Source organism: Giraffa tippelskirchi, chromosome 5, assembly GCF_054371585.1.
Source record: "Giraffa tippelskirchi isolate mGirTip1 chromosome 5, T2T-mGirTip1v1.2.pri, whole genome shotgun sequence".
NCBI classification, from domain to species: Eukaryota; Metazoa; Chordata; class Mammalia; order Artiodactyla; family Giraffidae; genus Giraffa; species Giraffa tippelskirchi.
This window is the reverse complement of record NC_137279.1, coordinates 92599613-92627552: the sequence shown is the minus strand read 5'-3', so window position 1 is coordinate 92627552 and position 27940 is coordinate 92599613. Positions and strand designations below refer to the sequence as shown.

General features: G+C 55.6%; 1 protein-coding gene across 12 annotated transcripts; it reads left to right on the top strand.

The window, feature by feature from the left end:
- The first annotated feature begins 6235 nt into the window (after window positions 1-6235).
- Window positions 6236-27524, top strand: PEAR1 (platelet endothelial aggregation receptor 1). 12 transcript variants are annotated; one of them, XM_081494123.1, is made up of 25 exons: window positions 6240-6395; window positions 13621-13695; window positions 14164-14292; window positions 16193-16302; window positions 16964-17068; window positions 17413-17513; window positions 18263-18355; window positions 18625-18868; window positions 19625-19745; window positions 19943-20079; window positions 20163-20375; window positions 20706-20880; window positions 20975-21095; window positions 21828-21991; window positions 22085-22187; window positions 22321-22467; window positions 22668-22793; window positions 23687-23815; window positions 23919-24047; window positions 24238-24450; window positions 24686-24774; window positions 24887-25022; window positions 25193-25267; window positions 25359-25607; window positions 26312-27524. In XM_081494123.1, the coding sequence occupies exons 4-25, from the start codon at window positions 16202-16204 to the stop codon at window positions 26461-26463; spliced, it is 3123 nt and encodes a 1040-aa protein (XP_081350249.1). In that variant the 5' UTR covers window positions 6240-6395; window positions 13621-13695; window positions 14164-14292; window positions 16193-16201; the 3' UTR covers window positions 26464-27524. The 12 variants fall into 12 exon arrangements, with proteins under 12 accessions (XP_081350246.1, XP_081350251.1, XP_081350249.1 ...); XM_081494120.1 differs by lacking the exon at window positions 13621-13695 and having other exon boundaries at window positions 6236-6395; window positions 16127-16302; XM_081494125.1 differs by lacking the exon at window positions 13621-13695 and having other exon boundaries at window positions 6236-6395; window positions 16127-16302; window positions 24686-24778; window positions 24894-25022.
- Window positions 27525-27940: the final 416 nt, after the last annotated feature.

Below are 27940 nucleotides of genomic sequence, written 5' to 3'. Positions count from 1 at the left end.
TTCAGCAGCAGGGAGGAGGGGGCAGGAGTGGCTTCTTGGGCAGGGGGTCAGACTCTGTTCCTTTTCCCCCCAGAGGAGCTGGCTTCCCTTGTGCTGGGCTAGGAGAGGAGGTAATTAATGACAGGGGGGCCAGGAGGGGAGAGTGTTCAGGGCTAATGTTGGTATTAATCAGGAGCTGGTCCCCAGTGACGGATAGGATTCAGCCTGGGCACTCTGTGTGTGTGTGTGTGTTGGGAAGTGGGGGGCAATGGAGGACCAGGAGCTCCTGGCTCATCCCGTCAGCCTCCCTCCCTCCCCATAGTGCCCCCCCACCTCCCTTGCTCTTGTTTTTCTGGAAGTCCCTCCTGCTGTCTGTCCTCCAACCTCCTGCTGATGGAGGGCCCAGCTCCCTTCTCAAGTCCAAGTCCACCCCTGGATGTGGGGGTGGAGCAGGCCCCCACCCCCACCCCTCCACTAGCCCTTATTGCGGGCAGGCATGCACGTTAGGTGATTCCCGAGGCTGTCAGCCCTGCTAATTGCCTCTCAACCTTCCCCTCATCACCAAGGCAGCCCCCCACGAACTCCATTAGCCCCCCCTCTCTCCCCTGATAGCCCCTAAATCAGCCCCAATTATTCACAGGAGGGGGGGCGGTCTGGGCTGAGCTGTGATTACAGCTAGAGTGGAGGGAGTGAGGGACGGAGCTTGAGTGCCAGGCAGCCTGACAGGAAGGCCATAGGCATGGCTGGGGGGAGGAGTATAGGGGTGGGGACTTTGGGGCAGATTCAAGTCAGAGAGTTCCCAGGGAGGAACACGGGAGCCTGAAATGAGGAGGGAAGTTCAGGTCGGAAGGCAAGCATTGGGTGGGGTGTGTGTGCCACAGCTTGTATTTCAGCCTCCCCTCCAGAAAAGAGAGGGAAAAGGTCACCGGGCACATGCCCTATGAGTGGGTTGTCCTCACCGCTGTCATCAGCATCACTGCCAACCGTTTATGACGAGCTTGGTTGGAGAGGCAGGGAGAGCAGCAAGAGCCTGCTGTATTTTCTCCTTTTGGGTTTTCCCAAGAGGATCTCAGGGATCCTTCTGTTCCCATGGGCTGTGTTTGGGGCAGAACCGCAGGCCCCTTCCTTCCCTGTGTCTGAGTGTTCTGGGGCACCTCTGTGTGGCTGTGGCTGAGACAGGGAGTGGCCTGAGGTGAGTTGTATGTCCAGGTGACAGTGGGACCAGCCCAGAGTCAACTCTCAGCCCCTCTTTCCAAGCTGGATCAAGGAGCCCTCTCCAGCCCTTTCCAACTCTTTTAAGGCCTCTGGAATGCTTCAGCAATCCCTCCCCATCCTGGAGGGAAAAGGCACCCATGCCCTCTGTTAGCACTTGCTACTGTGCTCTGAGCTCACACACTCCTTGGCACCTCTGCTCATCCATGCCATCACACTGCTCCCTGGATCAGTGCCAGGGCCTCCTCCCCACTTTCCCTGCTTCCAACCATGCCCCTTACAGCCTATTTTTTTTTTTTTAACACAAAAGTCACTCTTTTAAAATCTGAGTTGAATCATGTCCTTCCTCTGTCTCATAACCTCTGTCTTACACAGAGAAAAATCAACAGCCTTACTACAACCTACAAGGCCCTGAAGATTTGACCTCCATTCCCCTCTGTCCTCAACAACTCCCAGCATGCTCCCTGCTACTCACTAGGTTCCAGTCTCCTAGCTAGTCTGTGAACAGAGCATATGCTCTGGCCCCAGGGCCTTTGCACATGCTCTTCCCCATCTGGAATGCCCTTACCCCAGAAATCTGTGTGGCTCCCTCCCTCACCTCATTTAGGGTTTCACCTGGAGGATACCTTTTCAGTGAGGACTGTCCTGACCACCTTTCCAAAAAACTGTACCCCCAGTACTCCCCATCACTCTTCCTGTTTTGTTTTTCTTTATTGTTTTAATAACACTTATTGTCATCTGATGCATCATGATTTTACTGATTTTGTTTATCAGCTCTTCACTGGCACTACTACTAGAATGAAAGCTTGATTTTATTCCCTTTCATATTTAGGCAGAGGTTTTTGCCTATCTTGTTCATATCTCTAGACCCTATGCCTGTGCATAATAGGTGCTCACCGAATCTTTATTCATGAATAAATGAAGGAATAATTAACTCCTGGATTAGCATGTGAGCTCTCTGAGGGGAGAAACTTTTCTCCTCTTAATAAGTTATTAAATGAAAATGTCTTTAAAGTGTGCCTAGTAATCAGTAGGGTTTGTTTAATAAAAGCTAGTAGTTGCCTTCAACATCATCATGATGTCATTTTCTCTGTATTCTGGGCACTAGGTGCCAGTATCAGGCCACCCAAGATGGCTATTTTCTTGCTCTCTGTACATCCCCTGCTTGACCAGTCCCTGCTTCACCTACGTCCTGCTCCTATGACTGACCTTCCCTCTTAATCATAGAGCCTAATCAGTAAATGGTTACATACTCATCCCTGGCCCCAGCTAGTGATTGTTCTAATCTTTAGGTCAGAACTATCTTCACTGTGGTAGTTTATCAAAAGGGGGAGCCCCTCTGCTGGCTACCCTGCTAACCCATGAACCAAACTGACGTCAATTCCTTTATAACTGGAACCACCCCCACATCCCCAGTGGTTCCAGGACCTTGCATCAGATGTGTAACATCCCCCATCTGTTAAACCACTGATGCCTTTATCAATAACTCTGGGCTCTTTCTTTGGTCTTGAGGCTGGGAAATTACAGGGCTTGCAGGCCTGTGGGATGCAGCCCAACAATGGGTAAACACAAAACCAGTGCTATTGAACAAAAGGGTAAATGAGGACCTTAGACTCCCTTGTACCTTCCAGGGAGGCAACAGGGGAACTTCCATCCTTCTAGCTACAGGGCTGGGCCCAGGAGGCAGAGTTGGTGCAGAGACTTGGAAGATCATTGCACAGGGTGGCAGCCATTCACTCTAAAGTTTATTGAGTACTTACTTTGTACCAGGGTCTGAGATCCCAAAGACAATATCAACCTGGCCCCAGCACTTGAAGAACTAAGAGTTTAGCAAAAGAGAGGCAAGTTAAGCTTTCATATACAGGACTGGGATGGGGAGAAGCTGGAAAGGCTCCCAGAGAAAGGATAGTCGAGCTGAATGTGAAAAGATGAGAACAAGTTGTCGTGGTCCGGGTGCATGTTGGAAAAGAATTTTCCAGACAGGAGACAGAATGAGAGGGAAATAAAGTTTATTAGAGTGGGAGACGCTGTTAGAACAGCGGGCCAGCTCAAGGGAGAACCAACATTGAATGGGGATCCTTAATCCACTTTTATACCCAGGGTACAAGGAGTGGGGTGTTGTGTGTCATTTGCTGATTAGATGAGGCACGTATACTGGGTGGGGGGAAGAGTAAGGCAAATACCTCCTCCCTATAGGGTAGGAGGGGAGACAGGTTATACTGTTTCATTAATAGTTACAACATAGGGGAGGGAAGGATAAATGTCTGGTTTTTCCATTCCTGCATTCCAAGACCCTCCTTGGTTATCTGCTCTTTCATCCTTGGGTCACCACACAAGTGAGCCAGGTGAAGGAGGGAGGAGCCCACATTCTTCCTCTCTAGCCCTCTGTCTCCCCATTTACCCCATGAAAGTGATCCATCAAATGACCTTCAAAGCCCCTCTGGCCTCGGACATACTGCCACTCTATGGTCTTTGGCCTCCGGACCCAGGATCTGTCCTCTGGTTTCTGCTGTCCCCTGCTGGAGACTTTTGGTAACACCGGAGTCAGGAGAAGCAACATCCAACCTTGCCTTCTTTCCCCAAAGTGAGCTGCTGCTGCTGCTGCTAAGTCGCTTCAGTCGTGTCCGACTCTGTGCGACTCCATAGATGGCAGCCCACCAGGCTCCCCGTCCCTGGGATTCTCCAGGCAAGAACACTGGAGTGGGTTGCCATTTCCTTCTTCAATGCATGAAAGGGAAAAGTGAAAGTGAAGTCGCTCAGTCGTGTCCGACTCTTAGCGACCCCATGGACTGCAGCCTACCAGGCTCCTCCGTCTATGGGATTTTCCAGGCAAGAGTACTGGAGTGGGGTGCCATTGCCTTCTCCACCCAAAGTGAGCAGCACTGTCCAATCCGAGCCTTCCCTTCACCTCCCATCACTCGAAGCACCATACTAAACAACACTAGCTTTTCTCTCAGATAGAGAATATTCTCAATACGTATTTTTGACAAAGGGCTTGAAACCAGAATACAGGAAGAATTCATAATTGTTATAACCCAGCAATCCCACTTCTAAATAGTTACAGAAATAAATGAAAACATGTTCACACAGGACGTGTATGATTGTTCATAGTAGCTTTATTCATAAAAGCCTAAAACTGAAAAAAAACACTCAATGTCTATCAGCTGGTATAGACACAAATTGTGATATATCTGTACAATGGAATATCACTCAATGGTAAGCAAGGAACAAAAGATTTATGGTAAATGAAAGAAGCCAGACATGAATGAGTGCATATTGTATAAGTCCATTTATATAAAATTCTAGAACAAAAAATCTACAGTGACAGCAGTTTAGAGATTTCATAGGGCTGGCTTTGGGGAGTGAGGATGGAGTAGCTGGTGGAACCCTATCTGCAAAGGAGCACAAGGGAAGTTTTGGAGAGAGGAAAATTTTTTTTAAAAAAGTTTTTGACAGATGACACATTTGTCAAAACTAATCAAACTTGGGGAACTTCCCTGGGAAAGTCCTAGTGGTTAGGATTCAGTGCTTTCACAGCCCTGGCCAATGGCCTGGGCTCAATTCCTGGTTAGGGAACTAAGATGCCACAAGCCCCATGGCATGCCAAAACAAAACAAAAACAGATAAAAACCCCCAAAACAAAACAGCATCAAACTAAGACATTGAACTAAGTGAACAAGCCAGATATATATTGTAAGGACAAATAATGTATGATTCCACTTATATGAAGTACCAAATGAAATTCATGGAAGCTGAGAGTAGAATAGAGGGGCTGGGGAGGAGGAATGAGGAGTTATAGTTACATGGATACACAGTTTCAGTTTGGGATGATGAAAAAATTATGAAAGTGGCTGGTGGTGATGGTTGAACAATATGCATGCACTTTATGCCATTGAACTGTACACTTAAAAATGGTTAAAATGATAAAATTTATATTACACATATTTCACCATCATAAAAATGTAAAAGAACTTCATCGAACACTTTTAAGTGGGTATTTTTAAAAATTATATGTCAATTATATTACCTCAATAAAGTTGAAGTCGCCAAGGAGGAATGTACTTGTCTTGCTCTTTCCGAACTATTGTAGCTTTTTCTGTTCCGGGCGGTGATTTGTAGAGAGAGCTCTGTAATCAGACGGACCAAAGAATTTAGTTCAAATCCTGCTTTTGCCACTTGCTGGTTGGTGTCCTAATTACCTGAACATCATCACGTAAATAGAACCGATCTCGAGTTAAGGATTAAATGAACCCATACCTAAAGGTCTAACGATGTTGAAAACAAATATTAGTTGTTGACGAAAATTGCCTCTGTCCTCTCAGAGGCTGAGAAGGGAAAAGTGCCCTAAGAAGGGTGAGATACAGATTGTCCACCGCGGCTGCGATGCACTTCTCCCAGGTCGGGAGTCGCGGGCTGTGCGGAGGCGGGCGCTGGCCGCGAGGTGGCGCCCGGCTCGTGCCGGGTCTGGGCGGAGTCCGCCGAGCGCGGTGCATCTGAGCGCCGGGGCCTTGGACCGAAGGGGCGGGCAGAGGCGGAGACTCCGCGGAACTCTGCTTCCCAGGATCACACCCTCCTCAGGCGAGGGAGGAGGAGAGACATTTTCCCGACGCGGCTTTCTCAGTCTGGGATGCGCCCGTCGATCCCTGGGTTGTGTCTCTAATAAGATAACAGTTGTTGGGCCGCACTGGGAAGGTACCCGACGTAGACGATCTCACTGATTTCCCTCCGCCACCCCACTTTACAGACAGGAAAGCTGAGGCCCGAGAGGCAGCGTACCCCCTGGCTGCACAGCTGGTGAAGAGCCAAGGAGGGACTCGGGCCGGGACCCCGCTCTTGTCCCGTGCTCGCCCCCTCTCTGCACCCGGTCCAGGCTGTCAGGTCGGCCCCGCCGCCCCTTGGCCTCCCCTGTGTAGGTGGTCCCACCCCTACACAGCCTCCCTCCCCGGGCACTCTGGATCTCCCCTCCCCCGGCTCCCGGTTTCCTTGTCAAAACTTCCTGTCTTGGCGAGGGCCCGAGTTCCCACCCCCTTCCTGCCCCCCGCCCCTCCGCGCCCCTCCCCGCCCAGCGATCCACAAAGTTCGGCCTCTGCGCCGCTCCCGCAGTCGGGCTGGGGCTCCACGCAGCGACCCCTGCCCCGTCCTCCTCTGGGCCCACCCGGGCGTTCCCCATCCCAAGCAAACGGAGAAATAAGGTCGCGAGGCAGGTGAGTGACGGCGCCGCCCTGGTCCCGCGACCACTCTGCCCTGGGGGACCTCTGGGTGGAGTGTTGGTGTGGGGAAGAGAGACCTGAAGGGGATGGGGCAGTGGAGATGCGCCAAAGGGGATTGGGGGTTGCCATTCATAATGAAATTGCATGTAAATAACATGCAAATGAGGCCGCTTCCCAGCCCCTTGTATGGGACTTTGTGAGTCCAGGGGCAGCCACCACCCCACTGGCCCCCTCTGAGGGCTGGAGAGAGAAGCGTTACCAGGCCCTCTTCTTGGCTGAAGGGATGCCTAGTGTTAAGAGCACCCACGTTGGAGCCAAGGCTGCCCAGGTTCGAATCTCAACTTGTCCCCTTATTAGCTGTAGGACCTGTGTCTTGGTTTCTCATTTCTAAAAGGGGAATGATAAGATACAGTGCCTATCTTATGGGATTGTTGTGAGGTTTAGAGAGCAAAAACATGTCTTCTGATTAGAACTGTGCCTGCTCCGTGTTTATTACAGTGTCCCTCCTCTCCCCACCAGGAGAAACGTTTGAGGAGTATGGAGGGAAGGGACTCAGGTTTGCAGGTTCCTGGGGCTCACAGCTTTGCTGGTTTGAGGAGTAGGGAGTTGGCCAAAGATCTCAGGCATGTGGATCCTCAGAAAGCCCTGTGGGCTGGTGTGTGTGAGGGGGAGGAGGGTGGGAGGGTCCCAGAGGGGGCCGCATCTCCAGCCTCCAGTAGGGAACTTTCAGCTGTCCTGCTCTGGCCTTTTATGAGTGGCCTCTCCCGAGGCTGGGCTGTGACCCTAGTCCTTGGGGATGGGAACAGCTTGTGCTGGCCCGAGTTTCCCAGGCTCCCAGGCTCAGCCAGACTTCGGTTCCAGGCAGGATTGGGCAAGGGGTCAGCTCTCAACCCCAAGCTGGGCCTGGGGGGTCAGAGAGCTGTCTGAATCCCATCCCATCCCAATCCATGCGATAGTCCCTGGGGTGGGCATATGGGGGCCAAGGTGTGGGACCGCTCTCCTCTCTCTAGCCATCTGTCCCCTGCTGCTGTCTCTCCCGTTTTTGCGGTTTCCCAAAGCCTACCCAGCAAACTTGCCATTGCAGTTGGGGCTACCCTCCCTGCCACCTTGGAGCTGGTTTGACCAGGCTCCCCTCTGTCTTCCTGTCTTCACCCGGAGGTGAAGTTGAGGGTTGGCATCTGTTTCTCCACTACCCACTTCCCCCCCTTCCATTCCCTATCAGACTTTCCCAGAAGAGGAAACTAGCTCTCCAGGCAGCCCTGTCTACGGTTGGGAAACCTGGTCGCTGGGCTGCTGTCTGCCTCCCTGCCACCAGCACATGTCGCTAGAGAGGGGACTTGGGTCAGACAGGGCCTCCACCACAGTGCTCCGAACTCCTCCTTTGAGTAGCCTTGGAAGCCTTGAAAAAGACCCTTCCTGGGGTGCATGAGGGGCCCTGGGGCCCATCCTAGCTCTGGGGAGGGTGTTGGCACCAGTCCAGTCACCTAACCTATCGGAGAGAAGCTAGCAGGAGGAGCAAGAGGAGACAGGGAAGGAGAGAAAGACAAAGACAGAGATAAAGAGAATCAGAAATGTGGAAGCAGAGACCAACAGATGAAAACAACACAGGCAGAACTATTTGGAAAAACACAGCATATCTGGAAAAACAGAGCAGAGACTGAGAAAAAGAACAAGAAGGAGGTAGAGAAGGTAGAAACAGAAAGAGAGACAAAGTCCAAAGACTAAAGAGAAATCACAGGGAAAGAAGGACCTACAAGGGGCAGCCTTGTCTTTGGAGCTTGATGGACCTGGTCCACATACCCACCCTGCCCTTGACTGGCTGTGTGCCCTTGGGAAAATTACTTACCCTCTTTGGGATTTGTTTTTTGCGGGATTGCATGGCTTGTGGGATCTTAGTTCCCCAGCGAGGGATTGAACCTGGTCCCTGGGCAGTGAAAGTGGGATTACTTCATCGACAAAACAGGCAGTATAATAGCACCTTCTTTCTAGGGTTACTGAGAGAATGAACAGAAAAGATCCAGCTCACCATATAGGGGTGATAACTGGTGTCACAGCACCCACACATGGCAAGATGGAGGCCTCAAGCACACAGGTGGGCTCTGGGCCATGGAGCCTTCTGAGTTCCTCTCCCGTTTGGGACGCCCAGCCCGCCCCCACAAAGTAGCATCTGCGCCCTAGTCTGCATGGAAGGAGGTGTGTGGACAGTGAGGGGTGGGCGTAGTCCCTGAGTGGAAGTGCAGGATAAGGGCACACCCCCTCCTCTCCAGGTGACTCAGTGCACTGCACTCCCATGCCCTCACCCCAGAGGAACTTGGAGGCCAGCCCTGAGGAATTCCTGCCCACTGCCTTCAGGAGGGCCGGTCTGGAGCTGCCTTTCACTTTGTAATGTTGGGAAGTTCTTTCTGAACTCCACCTTCCATTGACTTACCAATGTTGGTTCTTAAAGACCCTGGAAGGGAGGCCCTGGTGTCTGGTGAGCCAGGAACAAGCCGCAGCCTCTCCCTCTCCCCCATTTCCCACCAAGTAAGGTCAAGCCTACCCAAGTCAAAAAGGATTTAGAGTTTATCAGTCCATCCACTCCACACAACATTCAGTTACCACCCACTTGGTGCCACACACCCTGGATGTGTGCCTGTAGGTGCTGGCCAGAACTGGGGACATGGTGATGAGGCAGGCAGAGAAGTGCCCTGACCCTACAGAGCTCCATTCCAGTGGGGAAGACAGACTTTAATAAAAATACAATGACCATGGGATGGGAGCCATGAGGGAACATTTGGGGGGCAGCCCGTCCACTCTTAGAGCCTCAGACAGGAATGGAATTAGAGGCTGTCCCAGTCTGACGGGGAAACCAGCCTCACTCACAAGCTGGCAGTCACAGGATGGGGTCCCCATTACCTCACCATGTCATCAGACTTGAGGGGTTCCGGGGGCTGTGAACTCCTGGCTTGACCTAGGTGAGTCCCACCTGGCCCCAGAGGAAGGACACTGGGCTCTCTGGCTGGAGTTTGAGGAGTGTTGGGCCCCTGGGAACTGGTCCATGTCCTGCTTGAAGCTGGCCTCAGGGAAGAATTGGGGAACAACCCAGAGCTCTGTTGGGCCACAGTGGTGAATGTGCTAAGAGCCTGGAGGAAGGTCCCAGGAAAGGGAGGAACAGGGGAGGTGAGTCACTGAGGGGGCTTCCTGGAGGAGGCTGGCCTGGAAGGAGGGGTAGGACCTGGATATTCCAGAGGTGGCCTGGGCAGAGGTGGCCGTGTGGTGAGAGACACGTCCAGTGTGATGGGAGCCCAGGAGCAGAGGCTGGCCACCTGGGCCCTGGGCGCCCTTTCCCAGGATGCTGGGGAGCCACAGAGATTAGAGAGAGGCAGTGGCCAGAGTGGAGGTGCACTTTCTGGGGTTATCTGGGGGTGGCGATGAGCAGGGGGAGTGATTCCCTGGTCTGGGTCACCCCAGAGGTCACCTCCCCTCCGCCCCCCACTGCTTTGTTCTTTAAAGCAGATTCTAATCCTGCTGGTGCCTCTGCTGATCACCTGGCTCTTGGGCAAGTCTTTCTACCGGAGACCCTCCCCAGTCTCTTCTGTGACATGGGGGTGACAGTCACTATACCTATGGGTGATGGTTAGGGTCTGGACTGGCTCCAGCCTCCAGCAGGCGTGTAGTGAATGTTTGGTGAATCAGAACTCTTGCAGTTTCTCTATTTCCTGATGAGTAAACAGGTCGGGCTGAGGACCCTCTAGCTTCTGTTTCCTGAGCCACAGAGAACACAAGGCCGGCCCCTCACCCCTGCTCCCTTCCCGCCCAGCCTTTGGAGCATGAGGAGTGTGCAGGCTTCCTGTCCCTCCATCCGGCAGACATGCCTGGCGTGCCGGAGTCCTGGCTTGGCTGGATGTAGGAGGGGCTTTGTGCATGTGTGTACAAGTGTGTACACGGGTGTTCTGAGTGGCACGTGGAGCAGAGCAGTCTAGGCTGCTGGCAGAGCTGGGTCAGAGGGCATTGCTGTGTGGGGGAGGGGATGGAAGTCTTTGGATTCAGATCTCTCTGCTCAGTGGGAAGGACCAAGCCATCCTGTCTCCAAGGCAAAGAGAGGTCAGGAAAGGGCACAGAGAACAGATAGACATGGAGGAGATCCTGAAAGACAAGAGCGGTACAGGGCAAGGCAACCTTGGCACCATGCTAAGACACGAGGGCTCAGTGTGTGGATCGTGGCTGGCGTCAGCCTCCACTCCATACCTGAAGGCAGATTCCCTAGCGCAGTGAACATACTACACAACTGTATATGGTAGCTTTGATACAGAAAAGGAAGGAGAGAGGCAGAAAGAGACCAAGAAAGTGACGGAGAAAGAAAAAACAACAGAAAGCAGAGAGTTTCTGATGAAGAAAAGACAAAAAGAGGCAGAGAGCCAGAACTTGGGGGATTCTGTTCTTGCATCATCTGCTGAGCAGCCTGTGGTCTGAGGCTCTGTTCTAGGATAGTTACTGGAACCAGTAGTTCCAGCTCCCACTGAACTCTGGGAGATGCAGGGCTGTTCTCCCATTTTACAGATGAGGAAATGGAGGCTCAACAGGGCTCAAGTGATGTGCCTGAGGTCGTACAGCTTGTAAGTACTAGAAACTTTGGTCTCCAAGATGTGAAGGGGGAAGAGAGAGACAGAGAAGAGAGGAGAGGGGGCCAGTGGAGACAAGAAAAAGAGCTGGAGCTGGTGCTCAGGCTGAGAGCTGGGGCGGGGGGAAACAGAACTCAGGCGTCCTGCCTCATCAACCGCCTTTGGCTTGAAAACGTACCTGGCAGGCAGCCCATCATTCTGGGGGATAGGGTTCTCGGGGGAAGCGTGATCCCCTCCTCTCCCCACATCCTTTCTCTTTGTCAGCATCTAAGGCCCTATTCCCATTCCCAGACATCCTAGGGGCTCTTCAGCGAAAAAAGGAAAAAAAAAGAAACAGTTTTTCCTGGAATTTATACTCAAAGAGTATGACAGTGCCAAGTGGAGTGGGGAAGGGACCGCTCTGGGTGCAAGAGGACTGGGTCTAAGTATGCTATAGCAAACAGTGGTTGTTCATTGAGCTTCTTATGTCGTTCTCTAAGCTCTTTGTGTGTATTAACTCATTTATGACTCTGCACGACAACCCTATGAAGAGAAGTACTATTATCCTCCCCATTTTAGAGATGAGGGAACTGAGCTGGGATTCTAACCCAGGTTTGAACAGGAGTGGCAGGGGCTACAGAGTTCAGAGGGTACCTTTTGCTGCACCACCTCCCAGAGAAGAGCAGCTGGAAGGGAGCTGGTGGGGAAGTCCCTCCTTCTGTCTCACTTCCATCAGCCCCACTCCTGCTTTCTGCCTTCTATAGAAATGGACCATATCTGGTCCACTAGGAGCTCCACTCCCTTCCCAGAGGCCTCAGACCCATTGCCCTCCTTCCAGCAGATGCTGGAACACAGTGAGGATGGAAGGGCTCCCTACCAGAGGGGATCAGGCTGAATAGAAGAGCAGGGGAGGATGAGCTGGGTTGGGCCCTGCGTGGGCCTGGAGGCTAAGAGGGCAGGGATGGTGGGGGGCCCTCCCAGGCGGGACTGGGGACTCGGAGGCCTGGCCAGGCGCCCAGCTGCTTTGCATCTCGAGGTGGAGGAGAGAGAAGTGTCAGCTCATTCTTGACTGTAAACACATCCTGGTTCCCACGCCTCTGATCGAGTTCTTGCGGCAGCACCCCCCCCATCCCCTTCCCCCGTCCAGCCCCTTCCAGACACCCCCTCGCCATAATCAAGGCTATTAAAAAGAGATGCAAAGCCCCTGGGATTCCCGCCTGGGCTCGGGAGAGACTGGAACTGCAGGGGGAGGGCTCTTCTGGTCTGGGTTTGGATCCCAGCTCTGATATTGCTGTCCATGTGGCCTCGGGCAGGGGACTTACCCTGTCCTTACCTGTCTCCTCATCTGTAAAGTGAATAACAATAGCTACCACCATGGGTTGCGTGCGTGATAAGTCACTTCAGTTGTGTCTGACTCTTTGTGACCCCATGGACTGTAGCCTCCCAGGCTCCTCTCTCTGTTCATGGGATTCTCTAGGCAATGATACTGGAGTAGGTTGCCATGCCCTCCTCACCACAGTGGGTTGACATAAGCTCTACCCGAGATGATCCATATAAATGGTTCAGCCCACTGTTTGTGCCAGCGTGGTAAATGATACGTGGGGTCACATTGTTATTGCAGTTGTGAGGAAACGTGTGTGGGTCCCTCAGTCCAGAGGTGAAGTGGAGAAAGGGGGCTGAGGGGGAGGTTATCTGTATGGGAAGAAGAAGGGAGCCTACAGTGCAGGCCCTGGGGTCAGATGGGGAGCCGGTAGTTGTCTGACTTAAACCCCTTGAAGGGGCATATGGACCCCAGTGCTGCTGGGCTTGGAGGTGCTGGGGAAGGGTGGGCCAGGATCTCAGGCTCCCCAGCCCCTAAGGGACAGAGGTTCAGATGTAAACAAGCCTAGGGCACCAGGCGGGGACTCCTGGTCTGGCCTGTGTTCCCTCCTCAGGGGCTGAGGCTGGGGAGGCCAAGCCCTGCCCCTCTTTGCCAGGATCCCCATCCCATCTCTCCCCGCCCTGCGGACCACCCACTGATCTCACCCACCCCACCCTGGCTTCCAGCCCCACCACTGACCAGCTGGGGCCTCCTCTGCACTCCAGTTCTGCCCTGAGGCCCTTTGGGAAAAGAGAATCACCTCACCCCTCTAGTTATTAGAGTCAACCCCCTAGGATTAGGGTTAAGCCCCCCTCATGCTTCCCTGGTGGCTCAGTCAGTAAAGAATCCACCTGCAATGCTGGAGAGGATCCCCTGGAAAAGAAAATGGCAACCCACTCCAGTATTCTTGCCCGGAAATCTCGTGGACAGAGGAGCCTGGTAGGCTATGGTCTATGGGGTTCCAAGAGTCAGACATGACTTAGTGACTAAACCGCCACATGCTCCCCTGAACAGTTTCCTCTGGAATTTGGTTAAGAGGAGGTAGCCGGTGGGAGGGGGCTGATGTAGGTGAAAGGAAGGACTTTCTCTCTCTGGGAGGGAAGCCCCCACCCCGCTTCACCTCCTGGAGCCTTTGTGCTGCAGGTCTTGTCTACCTCACTGCAGCCTTGAGCTGTGGGGATGGATCCAGGCCATGGGAAGCCTGGGGGTGAAGTGGGGGGTCCCTGAATGGCTGGAGATGAGGCTCACCCAGAAACAATGGTGATGACCCTCCATCCAGGCAGATTGGGCTCCAGTTGGAGGATGGGACCCCAGGCCAGGCTCCAGGAAGAGGGGAATGTGGACCAACTGACAGGTGAACAGGGGGAGATGTATGGAGGGTTCGGGGTCCTGTCCCTGGGCTTGCTGCCAAGCATACTTGAGGGAGAAGTGGGGAGAAGGTCGGCTGGGACCAGACAAAGGGGCTGGGGACGTGGCCAGAGGAGAGCTGGTGTAGTTTTGGAACCTTGGGAGAAGGAGCCAAATCTGTTGGGGAGGGAGCTGGGGGGGGGGCTGTGTGGGTGGGGGGTCAGACTGTGGGGGTCACCTGAAGGACACTCCTGACTGCAGCCTGGCTCTCTGAGGCCAGGCTGGGTCCCTCTCTCACCCCCTCAGAGTGGGCTGGGAAGGAGGCTTCTGGACCTCCCCCTACCTCTCCCCATCCTACCTTCCGAGTTCAGGGTGGTGGGAGGATGGAGCCACCCCATGCTCAGCCCGCAATCATGATCCCTGCTGCCCTCCCCACATGCACACATTCTAGCTGGGCTCTATTTCCTGTTTTCAGGCTCCATATCCTGAGCACCGGGCCCCCCAGGATCCTCTCTGGATGTCCCCAGGCCCTGGGGCCTGAGGACCGTGACACCCTGTCCCTGGCTCACCTGTTTCTCAGGCCCCAGGATGCCATAGAGGCCTGGTGAGTTACTTGGGGACTGAGGTTGGCCGGGAAGAACACAGAGAGGACTAGAGGTGGGAGATCTGCCCTGGGGGAGCTGTGATGGGGCCCCTAACCAGAGTCCTGGGAGGGCCTTACAGCTCTGCAAGACTGGAGGGGGTGGGTAGACATTTGTGGTGGGATGGCTGCCTGGGGAGGAGAGGTGGACCAGCCCTGTAGCTGAGAGGGTGGTGAGCAGACCGCTGGAGGGTTTACTGGTGGGGCCTAATGCACGGTGGGGAGCATCCTTAGGAGATTGATGGGAGCTGAGAGCAGCTGCTGCTAGGGACCCCAGGAGTGTGTGGGTGGGGGGCCTGGGGTGGGGCTGGTGGCAGGCATTCCAGAGATACTCAGGGGGAAGGGGCCAGCTACCATGACCTTTCTCTCTTCCTGGGAAAATTATAAGCAGATGTGGGTGCCTCAGGGAGGTGTAGAGGAGGGAGCCAGGGCAAGTTTTAGGAACACTGAACAGAGAATCTGAAACCAGAGGCGGGGGTGGCTGCTCAAGGGGCTCAGCTGCTCCTGAGCTCAGGAGCCAGAACAGACTCCTCTGAGGTCCTGAGCCGCTTCCCACCCACCGGGTGAGGCCAGGCGTGGAGGAGAGAGGGAGGAGCCCATTTCCAGATGACGGGTGGGTGGTCACAGGGAGCTGGGGGCTTCTTCTTAAGTCCGAGGTCAGGTTGGGGACCTCCTCGGTGACAGTGCCTAGAGTTGGGTGCAGGGGTGTGCTGGCATGGCTTTAACAACCGGCTCTGGTGGGGAGGGGTGTTGGCCCCGATTTGTGGTGTTTGCCGATTTCTGTGGTGTAAATAATCCCCCCATGCTTGGTTTCAAACTACTAATGTGACAGCACTGATCAAGAAGTTGGGAAGAGAAGTCACCATTGGTTCTCAGGAGACAGTAGGAGCTGTGCCAGCACACTAGTGGTGGGAGGGGCCTTTTTCAGGGTCACTGGGACCCAGTCCTACTCCTCCCCAACAGGAAGCCCCTAACTGCTGGAAGCCCCCAAACTGGGTGGTTTTGGCCTCTGCCTGCCTACCTTCAGGGACAGGTAGGCAGGAAGCTGCCTACCTTCAGCTCACCACTCGAGGCTGCTGATTCTGTCACAGAACTGCTTCAACTGTTGGAAAGTTCTTTCCCTAACTGAGCCCAGGCCAGCTTCTCTTATAACTTCCCTTCATTGGCTCCTATTTCACTGTGTTGTGCTTAGTTGCTCAGTTGTGTCTGACTCTTTGTGACCCCCTGGACCATAGCCTGCCAGGCTCCTCCATCCATGGGGATTCTCCAGGCAAGAATACAGGAGTGTGTTGCCATGCCCTCCTCCAGGGGATCTTCCCAATCCAGGGATCGAACCCAGGTCTCCCGCATTGCTGGCAGATTCTTTACTGTCTGAGCCACCAGGGAACCTTGGTACAATATCCAGGTACCCCGGGTAGGGGCTGGGCTGAGGGCTGGGAATTCACGCATAGGTCCCTGCCTCCAGAAGTCATGGTCAGGGAACAGGCACTGGAACAGCAGTATGTGGGTGAATGGTGCTGGGGGTCCCTGAAAGAATGGGTGGGGGCTGTCTGCCAGTGGAAGTTGAGGAGCAGGGCAAGGAAAGAGGGGTGATACTTGGGCTAGACCTTGAAAGGTGAGTGCTCAAGGTGAAGAATGAGAGGAGGATGTCCAGACAGAGGAAACCATGTGAGAAAGACTCAGGAGCATGGCAGTGCTCCACCCGGTCAGGAATAAGAGCTGGAGCCCGGGGAGCAGGGCTCAGAGGACCAGAGGCAGCAGCCTCATCTCCTCTCTCAGCCTGGCTCTGTCTCTGCAGAGACTTGCTCCTCCAGGTCTGTGGCTACAGTGCCCCTCACCTGCTCCGCACCTGGCCCTGTCACAGGCCCCTGCAATGTCACCACCCCTGCGGGCCCTCCTTCTCCTGGCCCTGGAGCTGGGGCTGGCTGCCACCCTCAACCCCAAGGACCCCAACACCTGCAGCTTCTGGGAAAGGTGAGAGAGGGCCCCTGCTGCACCTTGAGGGCTCCAAGCCCCCTGCTCCTTATTCTCCCCCCGGGCTCCTCTTTCCTCATCGCCTCCGTCTCTCCAGCCTCACTTCCTTCCTATTTCTGCTTCTATTACCTCTTCTCCCTCAGTGGGATGCTCTGACTCTATCCCCATCTTGATTGTTTCATTCTCCATCTCAGCTCTGACCCTGTCCTCTCTTTGTCCCGGTTCCTTGGTCCCTGTGTGAGGCTGGCTGCAGGACAAAGCACAGGGTAGGAGCTATTCACTATGGGGCAAGCAGAGGGTCTCGCCCAGGGAGAGCAAAGGGGACTGTGCTGGGAACAAGGCCAGATTTGCCGACAAGTGCTTCAACCCATCTCCATCCTCTGGGCCCAGAAGTCAGTTCCAGCTCAATCTCCCCATGTAGGGAGAAGGAGGCCAGGTGGCAGGGGTGGAAAATGGTAGGCTGGAATGGCATATTCCCAGGAATATTCCAACTCAGGGAGGATCCCTCTAGATCTAAGGACGATAGGATGGGGCTCCATCCTAGGCTTGGAGGAACAAATCTAAACGTTCCCCACTGTGGCCCAGCCCCCACACCCCTGCCCCTTGGGGCCAGCTCAGTCTCTCCCTGCCCTGGGCCCCAACCCTGATTCCTGTCTTACAGTTTCACCACCACTACCAAGGAGTCGCACTCCCGCCCCTTCAGCCTGCTCCCCTCAGAGCCCTGCGACCGGCCCTGGGAGAGCCCGCACACCTGTCCCCGGCCCACGTGAGTACCCGACCCCCTCCATGGGCAGGTGGGCTGCCAGAGTAGCTGCCTTTGTCCAGGCCCTGGGCCTCTGCACTCCCATCCTTCTCTCAGAACCTTCAAAATTCAGAGGAAGCATCTGGGCTCAAGGTGCACTGTGTGGGGTGTGTATGTTTGGGTGTGCAGGTGTGGTGTGGTGCGTGGGTGTGCGGCTGGGTGGGGGGCAAAGAGAGAATGTTCTTTCCATGCTCCCCCAGTGTAGAGTATTGGGAGGTGCCCCAGGCCCTCCCGGTGCCACACTGTGGAGGGGTGGAAGCCAGGGCCTCTGCAGGGGAGACTGAGGGCCACCTCTGGGTCTCCCCCAGTGTTGTCTACCGGACCGTGTACCGCCAGGTGGTGAAGATGGAACACCGAATGCGCCTGCAGTGCTGCCGGGGCTTCTATGAGAGCAGCGGGGCCTGTGTCCGTGAGTCCCGGGTGGGGCTGTGGAACGGGAAGAGCCTAGGCCACCTAGTCCTTCCCTGCTCCCACCAGGGTGGGGCTACTCCTCTGCCCTCCCCCTCCCTGGCCCTGTCTGTCTCTAGGGACAAAGCTGCCACTTCAGCCCTCTGTCTCTAGCTGACCCCATATCTCTCCCACTCCTCCAAGTCCGTCAGCTATCTCTGGCTCCGCATCTCTGTCTTGGGGCTGCCTGGGTCTCTTTGTCATTGTGTCTCCGGGCTCGGTGTCTGCTTCTCTCTCTGACTTTTCCTGTCCCTATCTGTTTTGACTTGTCGCTGTCCAGTCTCTCCTGTCCCCTGTCCCCAGCACCCTGAAATCTCCAGAGTGGAGCCTGCTCGCTCTCTCTCCCCTTTCCTCAGCTTGGACAATCACCAGCCCCCTACAGAGACTCCTACCCAGCCTGACCACCCCCCACCCCTCTCTGGACAGCATCCATATCTGGTTCCTATGTGAGGAACCTCACCCCCACCCTCGTTTCCCAACACGGTGCTTTGAGAAGTTCACAGAAAGGAGCTAGGGAGTCCAGAATCCTGAGGTCATGGCATGCTCTGACCTGAGTTGCTTACTCTCAGTCTGAGAGGCTGAAATGCTGCTTGGCAGGCTAACTCCAGGTCCCTGGTGTGGGAGGAAGCTGGGGTTGGGCTTCAGAGGATAAAAGGTGGGTAGGGCAGGAATGGAAGCATCTTCTCACCCCAACCGCCATCTCTGCCCCAGCGCTTTGTGCTCAGGAGTGTGTCCATGGCCGCTGTGTGGCACCCAATCAGTGCCAATGTGTGCAAGCCTGGCGGGGTGACGACTGCTCCAGTGGTGAGTGGCTGGTGACTGCAGGGCGAGTCCTTTTGTGCCTCCAAGGAGGCACACCCTCCCTACCAGGGCACAGGTGCTTAGGACCCCAAGGCAACCACCCAGCAGAGTCCCACTGCAGCCAGCTGCCTCTTCTAGGGGTATGGTGCAGGGGATGGGCCAAAACCGGGCATGGGGGCATGTATGGGGACCAGGAGACAGAGACTGGAACTAACTGGAGCTGGGGAGGGGCAAGACCCCTGGTGACCCCCTTGCACCCTCTCATCCCCCAGCTTGTGCGCCAGGAGTGTGGGGACCGAAGTGTGACAAGCCCTGTAATTGCGGCAACGGCAGCTCCTGTGACCCCAAGAGTGGGGCATGTTCCTGTCCCTCTGGCCTGCAGCCCCCGCACTGCTTTCAGCCCTGCTCCCCTGGCCACTATGGCCCTGCCTGCCAGTTCAGCTGCCAGTGCCATGGGGCACCCTGTAACCCCCAGACCGGAGCCTGCCTCTGCCCCCCAGAGAGAACTGGACCCAGGTATGTAACGGGAGGAACGCACACTAACGGGATTGCAGACACAGGATGCACGGGCATATATGGGGATACCAGGGGACTCAGGATCCTCAGTTTGGGGATGGAACCAAGAGGCCAAGATCCTGGTCCCAGCTTTGCTGTTCCCTGGTGGAGCAACCTTGAACACATTACTGCCTCTTCACGAGTTTGATTTCTATGAAATGGGAGCAGTATGGTCCATCTCAAAGGGCTGCTGTGAAGATAACATGAGCCAGAGTCTGTGTGAAAGTATGTCCCAGATGGGGCTGAGACAGTCACAGAGAACCTATTGCAAGGCAGGGTGCAGAGGGTGCTGGGGAGTCACAGGAAGGAGACCATCCATGTAGTTGGAGATCAAAGATCCAGCTTCATGGAGGAGCTCCAGAGTTGAGCCCTTGGGATGAAAACTATGGCAGGCAGAGATGTTCCCCCCAGAGAGAGACCAGCATGAGCAAAGGTGGAATGGAGGGCATGTGGAGAGCAGACAGACCACCCATGGCTCTTCACTCTGTCCCACTTGATGGGGCTGTGTGTCCCTGCCATTTCCAGTCCTGGAAACTTTTGATCCCTGCCCTACCCAACAGGGAAGGGGGATGAGACACCACAGGGATGGGTGGGTGTGGCTCACTGAACCCTGGGGTCCGGAGGGCCTGTGTGTGGCTGACCGAGCCTGGGAGGCAAAGGGGGAATTCCGTAGGTACTGCTTGTTTACAGACTGACCTCACTCCCTCTGTTCAACAGCTGCGAGGTGTCCTGTTCACCGAGTAGTGCTGGCTTCTCCTGCCCCAGCACTCCCCCTTGCCAAAATGGGGGAGTCTTCCAGGCCTCCCAGGATTCCTGCAGCTGCCCACCTGGCTGGATGGTATGAAGGGGGCCTGTGGGTATGAATTCTGTGGGTGGTTCTCTCCAGGGCTTCTGAGAGGGATGTGTGTGAGGTGAGTAGGCTGTGGGGGCCCTGGAGAGATTTGAGTGTTGGCGGGTATAGGGTATTGGTGGGGCCTCTGGCCATGGGGAGGGAGCTGGGCTCCTGGGGCTCTGTTGACCTCTCACCCCCCACAGGGCACCATCTGCTCCCTGCCCTGCCCTGAGGGCTTCCATGGACCCAACTGCTCCCAGGAATGTCGCTGCCACAACGGAGGCCTCTGCGACCGATTCACCGGGCAGTGTCGCTGTGCTGCGGGATACACGGGGGACCGGTGAGTGGTGTTAGCCCGGGCATGAGGGGTGCGAGGGCGGCTGTGGACAGCGTCTGCCAGGCTCACTCCCCCGAGGCGACCAGGTGCCGCGAGGAGTGCCCGGTGGGCCGCTTCGGGCAGGACTGTGCTGAGACGTGCGACTGCGCCCCGGGCGCCCGCTGTTTCCCGGCCAACGGCGCGTGTCTGTGCGAACACGGCTTCACTGGGGACCGCTGCGCCGAGCGCCTCTGCCCCGACGGCCTCTATGGCCTCAGCTGCCAGGTGCCCTGCACCTGCGACCCGGAACACAGCCTCAGGTAGGCTGTGGGACGCTGTGGTCAAGGGGTCAGGAGGCCAGTGGGAGAGGCCTTCGGTGCTGACGCCACCGGAGTCACGAAAAGCACGGGGGGCATATCCTGGGAGGGAGGGGACACAGATGTGACAGAGGGGAACCGGGCGGGGCCTCGGGAACGGGGATGTAGGGGACCGCCCTCGGGACGGCGCCGAGCCTCCCTGATTACCCCTCCACCCCGCGAGGCTCGGCTTCCACCACGCGGAGGCGGTGGGGGGGGGCGGTAGGGGGGGAGGTCGGCCTGCGGACCCGGCTCAGACCGCCCTGCGCCCGCGCCTCCGCCCTCCGCCCGTAGCTGCCATCCGATGAGCGGGGAGTGCTCGTGCCTACCGGGCTGGGCGGGCCTCCACTGCAACGAGAGCTGCCCGCAGGACACGCACGGGCCGGGCTGCCAGGAGCACTGCCTCTGCCTTCACGGCGGCGTCTGCCAGCCCGACAGCGGCCTCTGCCGATGCGCGCCCGGCTACACGGTGAGGCGAGCCCCGCCGCGAGGGAGGTGCGGAAGAGGCCGGGGGAGCCCGCCCGCCCCTCTCATGAGTGCGCCCACCCACCCCCCACTTTCAGGGACCGCACTGCGCTAGCCTCTGCCCCCCTGACACCTACGGAGTCAACTGCTCCGCACGCTGCTCCTGCGAAAATGCCATCGCCTGCTCGCCCATCGACGGCGCCTGCGTCTGCAAGGAAGGTACTGGGTTGGGGGCTCTTGGAAGGGCGATTGGGGGCGGGGCCATGGGAAGAAGGGAGAGTCCAAGTGCAGGGGCAGGCCAAGGGTAGGGGAGAGGCTGCAGGGTAAGGGAGGAATCACTGGGCAGCAGCTGGACGGCAGGAAAGTAACCAGGCTACTTCCTTCCTGGAATATCCATTTTGCTTTTATTTCAACCACAAAAATCCCAATTGCCCTTAAAAGCCCAGGCCAGAGGCATCTCTTCACTGAACGTTCCTCATCCTCAGTCATACAGAATCACAGAATGCCGGCGCCAGGAGATCTACCAGGGGTGGCCCGTTGGCAGTCTTTAGGGCTGGGTTCTGACACACATGTTTTGTTTGACTAGCTCTCCATCATATTTAACAAACGTCCCAGTCTCCAGTACCCACTCTTCCCTATTGTCTTACACATTACCTGGAGAACACATTTAGTTACTTAATGGGGCCTTTGTAAGCATTTGGGTTTGCTGCCAACCCCCTTCTTTTGGCAAAAGAGGCAACCTAGACCCAGAAGGGGGTGGTGCATCCCCTACGGTTATTCAGCCTTCTGTCCAACATCCAACTATTCATATGCTTGTCTCCTATGCGGCCATGAGCACACCCATCCCCACCCTGTGCTGGTAGCTCAGAGTCTGGCACAGTCATTGGCCAGTGTGTGCTTGCTCAGGAGGGCAGCTGGGTCCCCATGCCTACCTACAAGTCCCTCTTCCAGGTTGGCAGCGTGGTAACTGCTCTGTGCCCTGCCCGCCTGGAACCTGGGGCTTCGGTTGCAATGCCAGTTGCCAGTGTGCCCATGAGGCAGCCTGCAGCCCCCAGACTGGAGCCTGTACCTGTACCCCTGGGTGGCATGGGACCCACTGCCAGCTCCCCTGCCCGGTAAGTGTACAACCACCTGCCTGCCTGGGTGGAGGGGAGGGCACCACATCCCCCAGCTTACTGGCCTGTCCTACCCCCCACTCCCTCTCTAAGAAGGGACAGTTTGGTGAAGGCTGTGCCAGTCGCTGTGACTGTGACCATGCCGATGGCTGCGATCCTGTTCATGGACACTGCCAGTGCCAGGCTGGGTGGACAGGTGAGCCTTATGGTGGGCAGGCCCCAGGCTTACCTTGGAGTTGGGGGAATGTATCCCACAGGACATGTGTGCAGAGAATCCTTATGGATGAGGAGAGGGGACACAGGCCAGACTCATCCTACCCCTCTCACAGGTACCCGCTGCCACCAGCCCTGCACTGAGGGCTTCTGGGGAGCCAACTGTAGCAACGCCTGCACCTGCAAGAACGGGGGCACCTGCATCCCTAAGAATGGCAGTTGCGTTTGTGCACCCGGATTCCGAGGCCCCTTCTGCCAGAAATGTGAGGCTCCCTCCCCTCCCCCTGCCTTTCAGTCCAGTGTCAGATGCCAGAAGCCCCCCCTCTTCCCTTCTTGGTCTCCTGTGCTGACTCCAGTCTATGGGCTGGTGACCATAGCAGGAAGGAGGGAGCGAGAGGGTGGAGTCAAGGGCTGACTGAGGGTTGGCCCCTGCCCCCAGTCACCACGAGCCCCTTTCCCCCAGCCTGTCAGCCTGGCCGCTATGGCAAACGCTGTGTGCCCTGCAAGTGTGCCAACCATTCCTCCTGCCACCCTTCGAATGGGACCTGCTACTGCCTGGCTGGCTGGACCGGCCCTGACTGCTCTCAACGTACGTGTTGGCTTGTGTGTGAGTGCATGCCAAGGGGATGGGCTGAGGACCAAGAGGCTTCCATTCCCCTGATCCTGGGTATAAAAGCCTCTGGGCCCACCTTGATTCAGTCACTGATATAAACACAATAAGCAGATATTTATTGGGCATCACCTATATGCTAGGTATTGTTCTAGATGCTCAGGATGCAGCAATGAACGGGTCAGGGAAAAAAGTTCCCTGCCCTTCTGCATGGGAAAAAATGGGGAAACCATAAGCTCAGTTTTGGACATTTTTTTTTTTTTTGCATTGCCAATTTATTTTTTATTTATTTATAATGGCCTCTTTCCCATATAAACATATGAAGAACATCATGGAAAAGATTAGTCCAAAAAACTGAATAAAGCAAACTTTGAAAAGGGAAAATGAGAAGCAGTTACCATGGAAAAGATGGACAGGGTAGAGGGAAGTGATCTTGGAGATGACTTTTTCCATAGAATTCAGGAACTATTAGATTATCTGCTAGTATCATATACACAAAAATTATGCCTTGAATAGTGTGAGCATTTACTTCTCTCTTTCATTAAAAAAAAAAAAAGTCCAGAGCTAAGCGATGTAGGGTAGTTTGGAAGCCTTTGGTTGTCTGGCCCTGATCACATTATTTTGAAAGGCTGTTAGACAGGCAAGTGCAGAGGTTAGGCAGGCAGCTGGGCACATGGGTCTGAAATTCAGCCTAGAGACACGGCTGCAGATACGCGTTTGTGAGTCATCAGTGTGTAGATACCCTTCGAAGCCTTGGTGTCTCTGGGGAGACCAAAGCTGAGTGGAAGGCTTCAGCGATGCTGGGGACTGAGAATTCACCCAGGAGATGCTGACCCTGCCCGCCAGACAGGCTCCAACCTTGTCTCCTGCAGCATGCCCTTTGGGACACTGGGGAGCCAACTGTGCCCAGCTCTGCCAGTGTCGCCATGGTGGGACCTGCCACCGCCAGGATGGGAGTTGTTTCTGTCCCCCGGGCTGGACCGGACATCTCTGCTTGGAAGGTACCAACAGAAGGGCAACTCCATGCCCCGACCACCAGCCCTAACCTGAGGAGGGGACTGCCATTCCCTTGCCTCTCTGATCTCCTCTTCCACTTTCTCCCAGGCTGTTCTCCGGGGATGTTTGGTGCCAACTGCTCCCAACCATGCCAGTGCGGTCCTGGAGAGAGGTGCCACCCGGAGACTGGGGCCTGTGTGTGTCCTCCAGGGTACAGTGGTGCCCCCTGCAGGATCGGTGAGTTCTCATCTAGCCCCTGCCTCTGCACTGTCCCCAGGGAACCAGGACAGAGGTACCTGTCCAGGTCTCCACTAGGTGGAACTCTTGTATCACCCTGCCTTCCTACTGGGGCCTCTCCCATCCGTACATCCCAAGCTCACCAAAAGGGCCAAGACACTGTCCTGAGCAGCCACTCCATCCCACACAGGAAGCCAGGAGCCGTTCACCATGATGCCCACCTCTCCAGTGGCCTATAACTCGCTCGGGGCAGTGATTGGCATCGCAGTGCTGGGATCCCTGGTGGTGGCCCTGGTGGCGCTGTTCATTGGCTACCGTCACTGGCAAAAAGGCAAGGAGCACCAGCACCTGGCAGTGGCCTACAGCAGTGGACGACTGGATGGCTCTGAGTATGTCATGCCAGGTGAGCTGGCCTGGGGGCGGGACACACATGCGTGGCTGACTCTTAGGCACAGGGCAGATGGGATGCGGGGCTTCTGCATCCCTCTCTGGACCTAGGAGATGGGAAGTGGGGAGCTGGAGAGAGGAAGGGAGGTCAGAGAGGCCGATTACGGATCTCCTGGGACAGAATGGCTGTCTTGGGCCCAGGCCTGTGTCTGACCTGGCAGGCCACCCCACACCTGTGTCTGTTTGTGCAGATGTCCCTCCGAGCTACAGTCACTACTACTCCAACCCCAGTTACCACACCCTATCACAGTGCTCACCGAACCCCCCACCCGCTAAGAAGGTCAGTGCTAGGGGTGGGCGTGCACCGTGGGTGCCTGGTGGGTGCAGCTCTGGGTCTCCAGAGAGCTCCAGCTCTGCGTGTTCCTCTCCCTGTCCCACCCCTCCCCTGCCAGGTTCCAGGCAGTCAGCTCTTTGCCAGCCTTCAGGCCTCTGAGAGACCAGGTGGAGCCCACGGACTTGATAACCATGCCACGCTACCTGCAGACTGGAAGCACCGCCGGGAGCCCCCGCCAGGGCCTCTGGACAGAGGTAGAAGCCTGGGGGCCAAGGCCTTTGGTGAGGGTGGATGTGTGCAGCCCAGCATCTGGCTCCATCTGAGTGCACACGTCTGGAGAAGGGGTTCCGGGCCCCAGTTCTAGAGGAGGGGACCCTGGGGTGGGGACCAGGGGCTTGATTGCGGGTTGCTTTCTCCTTGTTAGGTAGTAGCCACCTGGACCGAAGCTACAGCTGTAGCTACAGCAACAGTAATGGCCCTGGCCCATTCTACAGTAAAGGTGAGCGCACGGGGTGGGGGGTGGGGGGTGCTGGCCTGGAGTTTAGGAGCCAGTGCCTCCACCGAGCTTGACTTCTTTCCCCCATCTTTAGGACCCATCTCTGAAGAGGGGCTGGGGGCCAGCATGGCTTCCCTGAGCAGTGAAAACCCCTATGCCACCATCCGGGACCTGCCCAGCCTGCTAGGGAGCCCCCGGGAGAGCAGCTACGTGGAGATGAAAGGCCCTTCCTCAGGGTCTCCCCCCAGGCAGCTTCCTCAGCTCCCCGACAGCCAGAGACGGCGACACCCTCAGCCACAGAGAGACAGTGGTACCTATGAGCAGCCCAGCCCTCTGGTCCATGGTGAGCCCTCCTTTTCCACTGGAGCAGAGAGAACAGGGACAAGGGACGTGGGAAAAGAGAAGGGACAGGGGACAAGAATGTGGAGGTGGCATGAAGTGGTAGCAAGAGCAAGGTCTTTGGGGTCAGTTGTTGTTTAGTCGCTAAGTCGTGTCCGACTCTTTGCAAGCCTGTAGACTGTAGCCACCAGGCTCCTCTGTCCATGGGATTTCCCAGGGAAGAATACTGGAGTCAGCTGCCATTTCCTTTTCTAGGGGATCTTCCCCACCCAGGGATCGAAGCCACATCTCCTGCGTTGGCAGGTAGATTCTTTACCACTGAGCTATCAGGAAAGGCTTCTTTGGGGGTCAGACTTCCGCTCAAACCAAGGGTGATGTTTGGGAAGTCATACTGCCTCTTAGAGCCTGTAGGTGGCGGTACCCACCTCACAGCGCTACGGATTTGAAATGGTGGTTTTACAGCACCTGAGTTGTAAACTTGATACCCAGAAAAGCTGGGAACAAGGCAGGTGACAGAGTGTCTTCCTATCTTGTGAAGTGGGCAGGTTGAGGTGGCCTCCCCCACTGGCAGCTGAGGAGCTGCACAAAGTGGCGGATAGCCAGGCACCATTCATCCGTCTTTGGGCAGAAGAGGCTGGAGAAGGGAGGAGAGTGGTGGGAAGGGGAGGAGTCACCTCCCTCTCTGTTGTCTCCCCTCTCTGTCTCCAGACCGAGACTCTTTGGGGTCCCAGCCCCCACTGCCACCGGGCCTGCCTCCTGGACACTACGACTCCCCCAAGAACAGCCACATCCCCGTACACTATGACTTACCTCCAGTACGGCATCCCCCCTCACCCCCAGTTCGGCGCCAGGACCGCTGAGGAGCCAAGATGGTGTGCAGAAGTCAGCATACCTGTTCTTTGCTGCTCGAGGCTGAAGACAGAGCCCACTGTACCCTGCCAGGGGCAGGGAGGGGACTGACCGGCCGTGAATATGAACAGTTTAATAGAAGAAGTGAATGGAGAGGAGATGGGAGCCTGGCTCCCAGGTTCTATCATGGGAACACAGTCAGCAAGAAGTCTGTGTTCCTTTTCCCCAACCCAGTGCTTCCCAAGGCCCCCAGGGCCCTGTGTACATAAACTGGTGGGTTCAATGTTGCTGGATAACTGATTTCAAATCAATGTAAAAAATGTGTATTGGGTAACTTTTCTGTGCACTCCTGGCCTAGGCTCTGTGCATGTGCGTGTGTGTGTGTGTGTGTAGGGGTGTGTGTTTGTATGTGTGTGTGTGTGTGGTTTCAGAGGGGTACCAGGCACTGATCCTGACTTGGGGCACTCACTATAATGGAGAGGCAGCCCAAACCCAGTTAACTCTAGACATAGCCTGATTGGCACCCCTGCATTCATCTGGTCCTCCAATCAACTGCTCAAAATACAAGCTGGTTAGGTTACCTCTGTCTGAAAGTCTCCATTGGTGGCCCATGGCTCTTGGGCTACAGTCAAAATTGTCCAAGGCCTTAAAGGCTTTGCTGGCTTGGCCTGTCTGTCTCTTCAGCCTTACTCTGAACTGTGTTCCCTGTCTCTCTGCTCCAGTTACACTGGCCTCTATGTCCTTCTCTCAGCCACATGGCTTCCTATGATAGGGACTTAGCGCATCTGGAATGCTCTTCCTCCCCCACTCACCTGTTAACTCCTGCTTGTACTCCACATACCATTTTCTCTTTCATAGCATTGATGACAGATGTATTTATGCACCAGATACCTGCAAAAGGCCAACAGGGTGCCAGGCACCTCTCTAATGTGTTGGTTTTTAATGTGATTATTTGATTATTCTCTACCTTCCCCACCAGGCTGTAAGTTCCCTGAAAGCAGGAATCCTGTGTTTATGTTCTACATTGGTTCCCCTTGGCACATAGTAGGCACTCAATAAATGTTCCCCCAAAGGCTGAGTGGCTGAGTGAGTTAAAGATACCAACGGTAAATACTGGCAAATGCTTAGATGGGCAAATTGCTGCTCTGAGAGCTACAAGCCTGGCAGGTCGAAGCCTTTCCCAAAGGGTAGAATTTCTACAGGGGAACAGCACAAAGGCTCAAAGGTGGGAAGGTCTGGGAGTGGGGGTGGGGGGGATGGAATGGAGTGGGCAGGAGAGCAGAGGGGACAGGGAGAGGGTATACTCAGACGGGGGCCCACCAGGGTCTAGACTACCTGAGGACTTTGAATCCAAATTTCTAGGAAGCGTGACCCGCCTCCTTAACTCAGTGGATCAACCAAGTCCCCAGACCTCCAGGAAGCTAAATATATGGGGTCGAGATTATAAACCAAGAGCCACGCCAACTCGCCAATCTGCGGGTCTCTCTG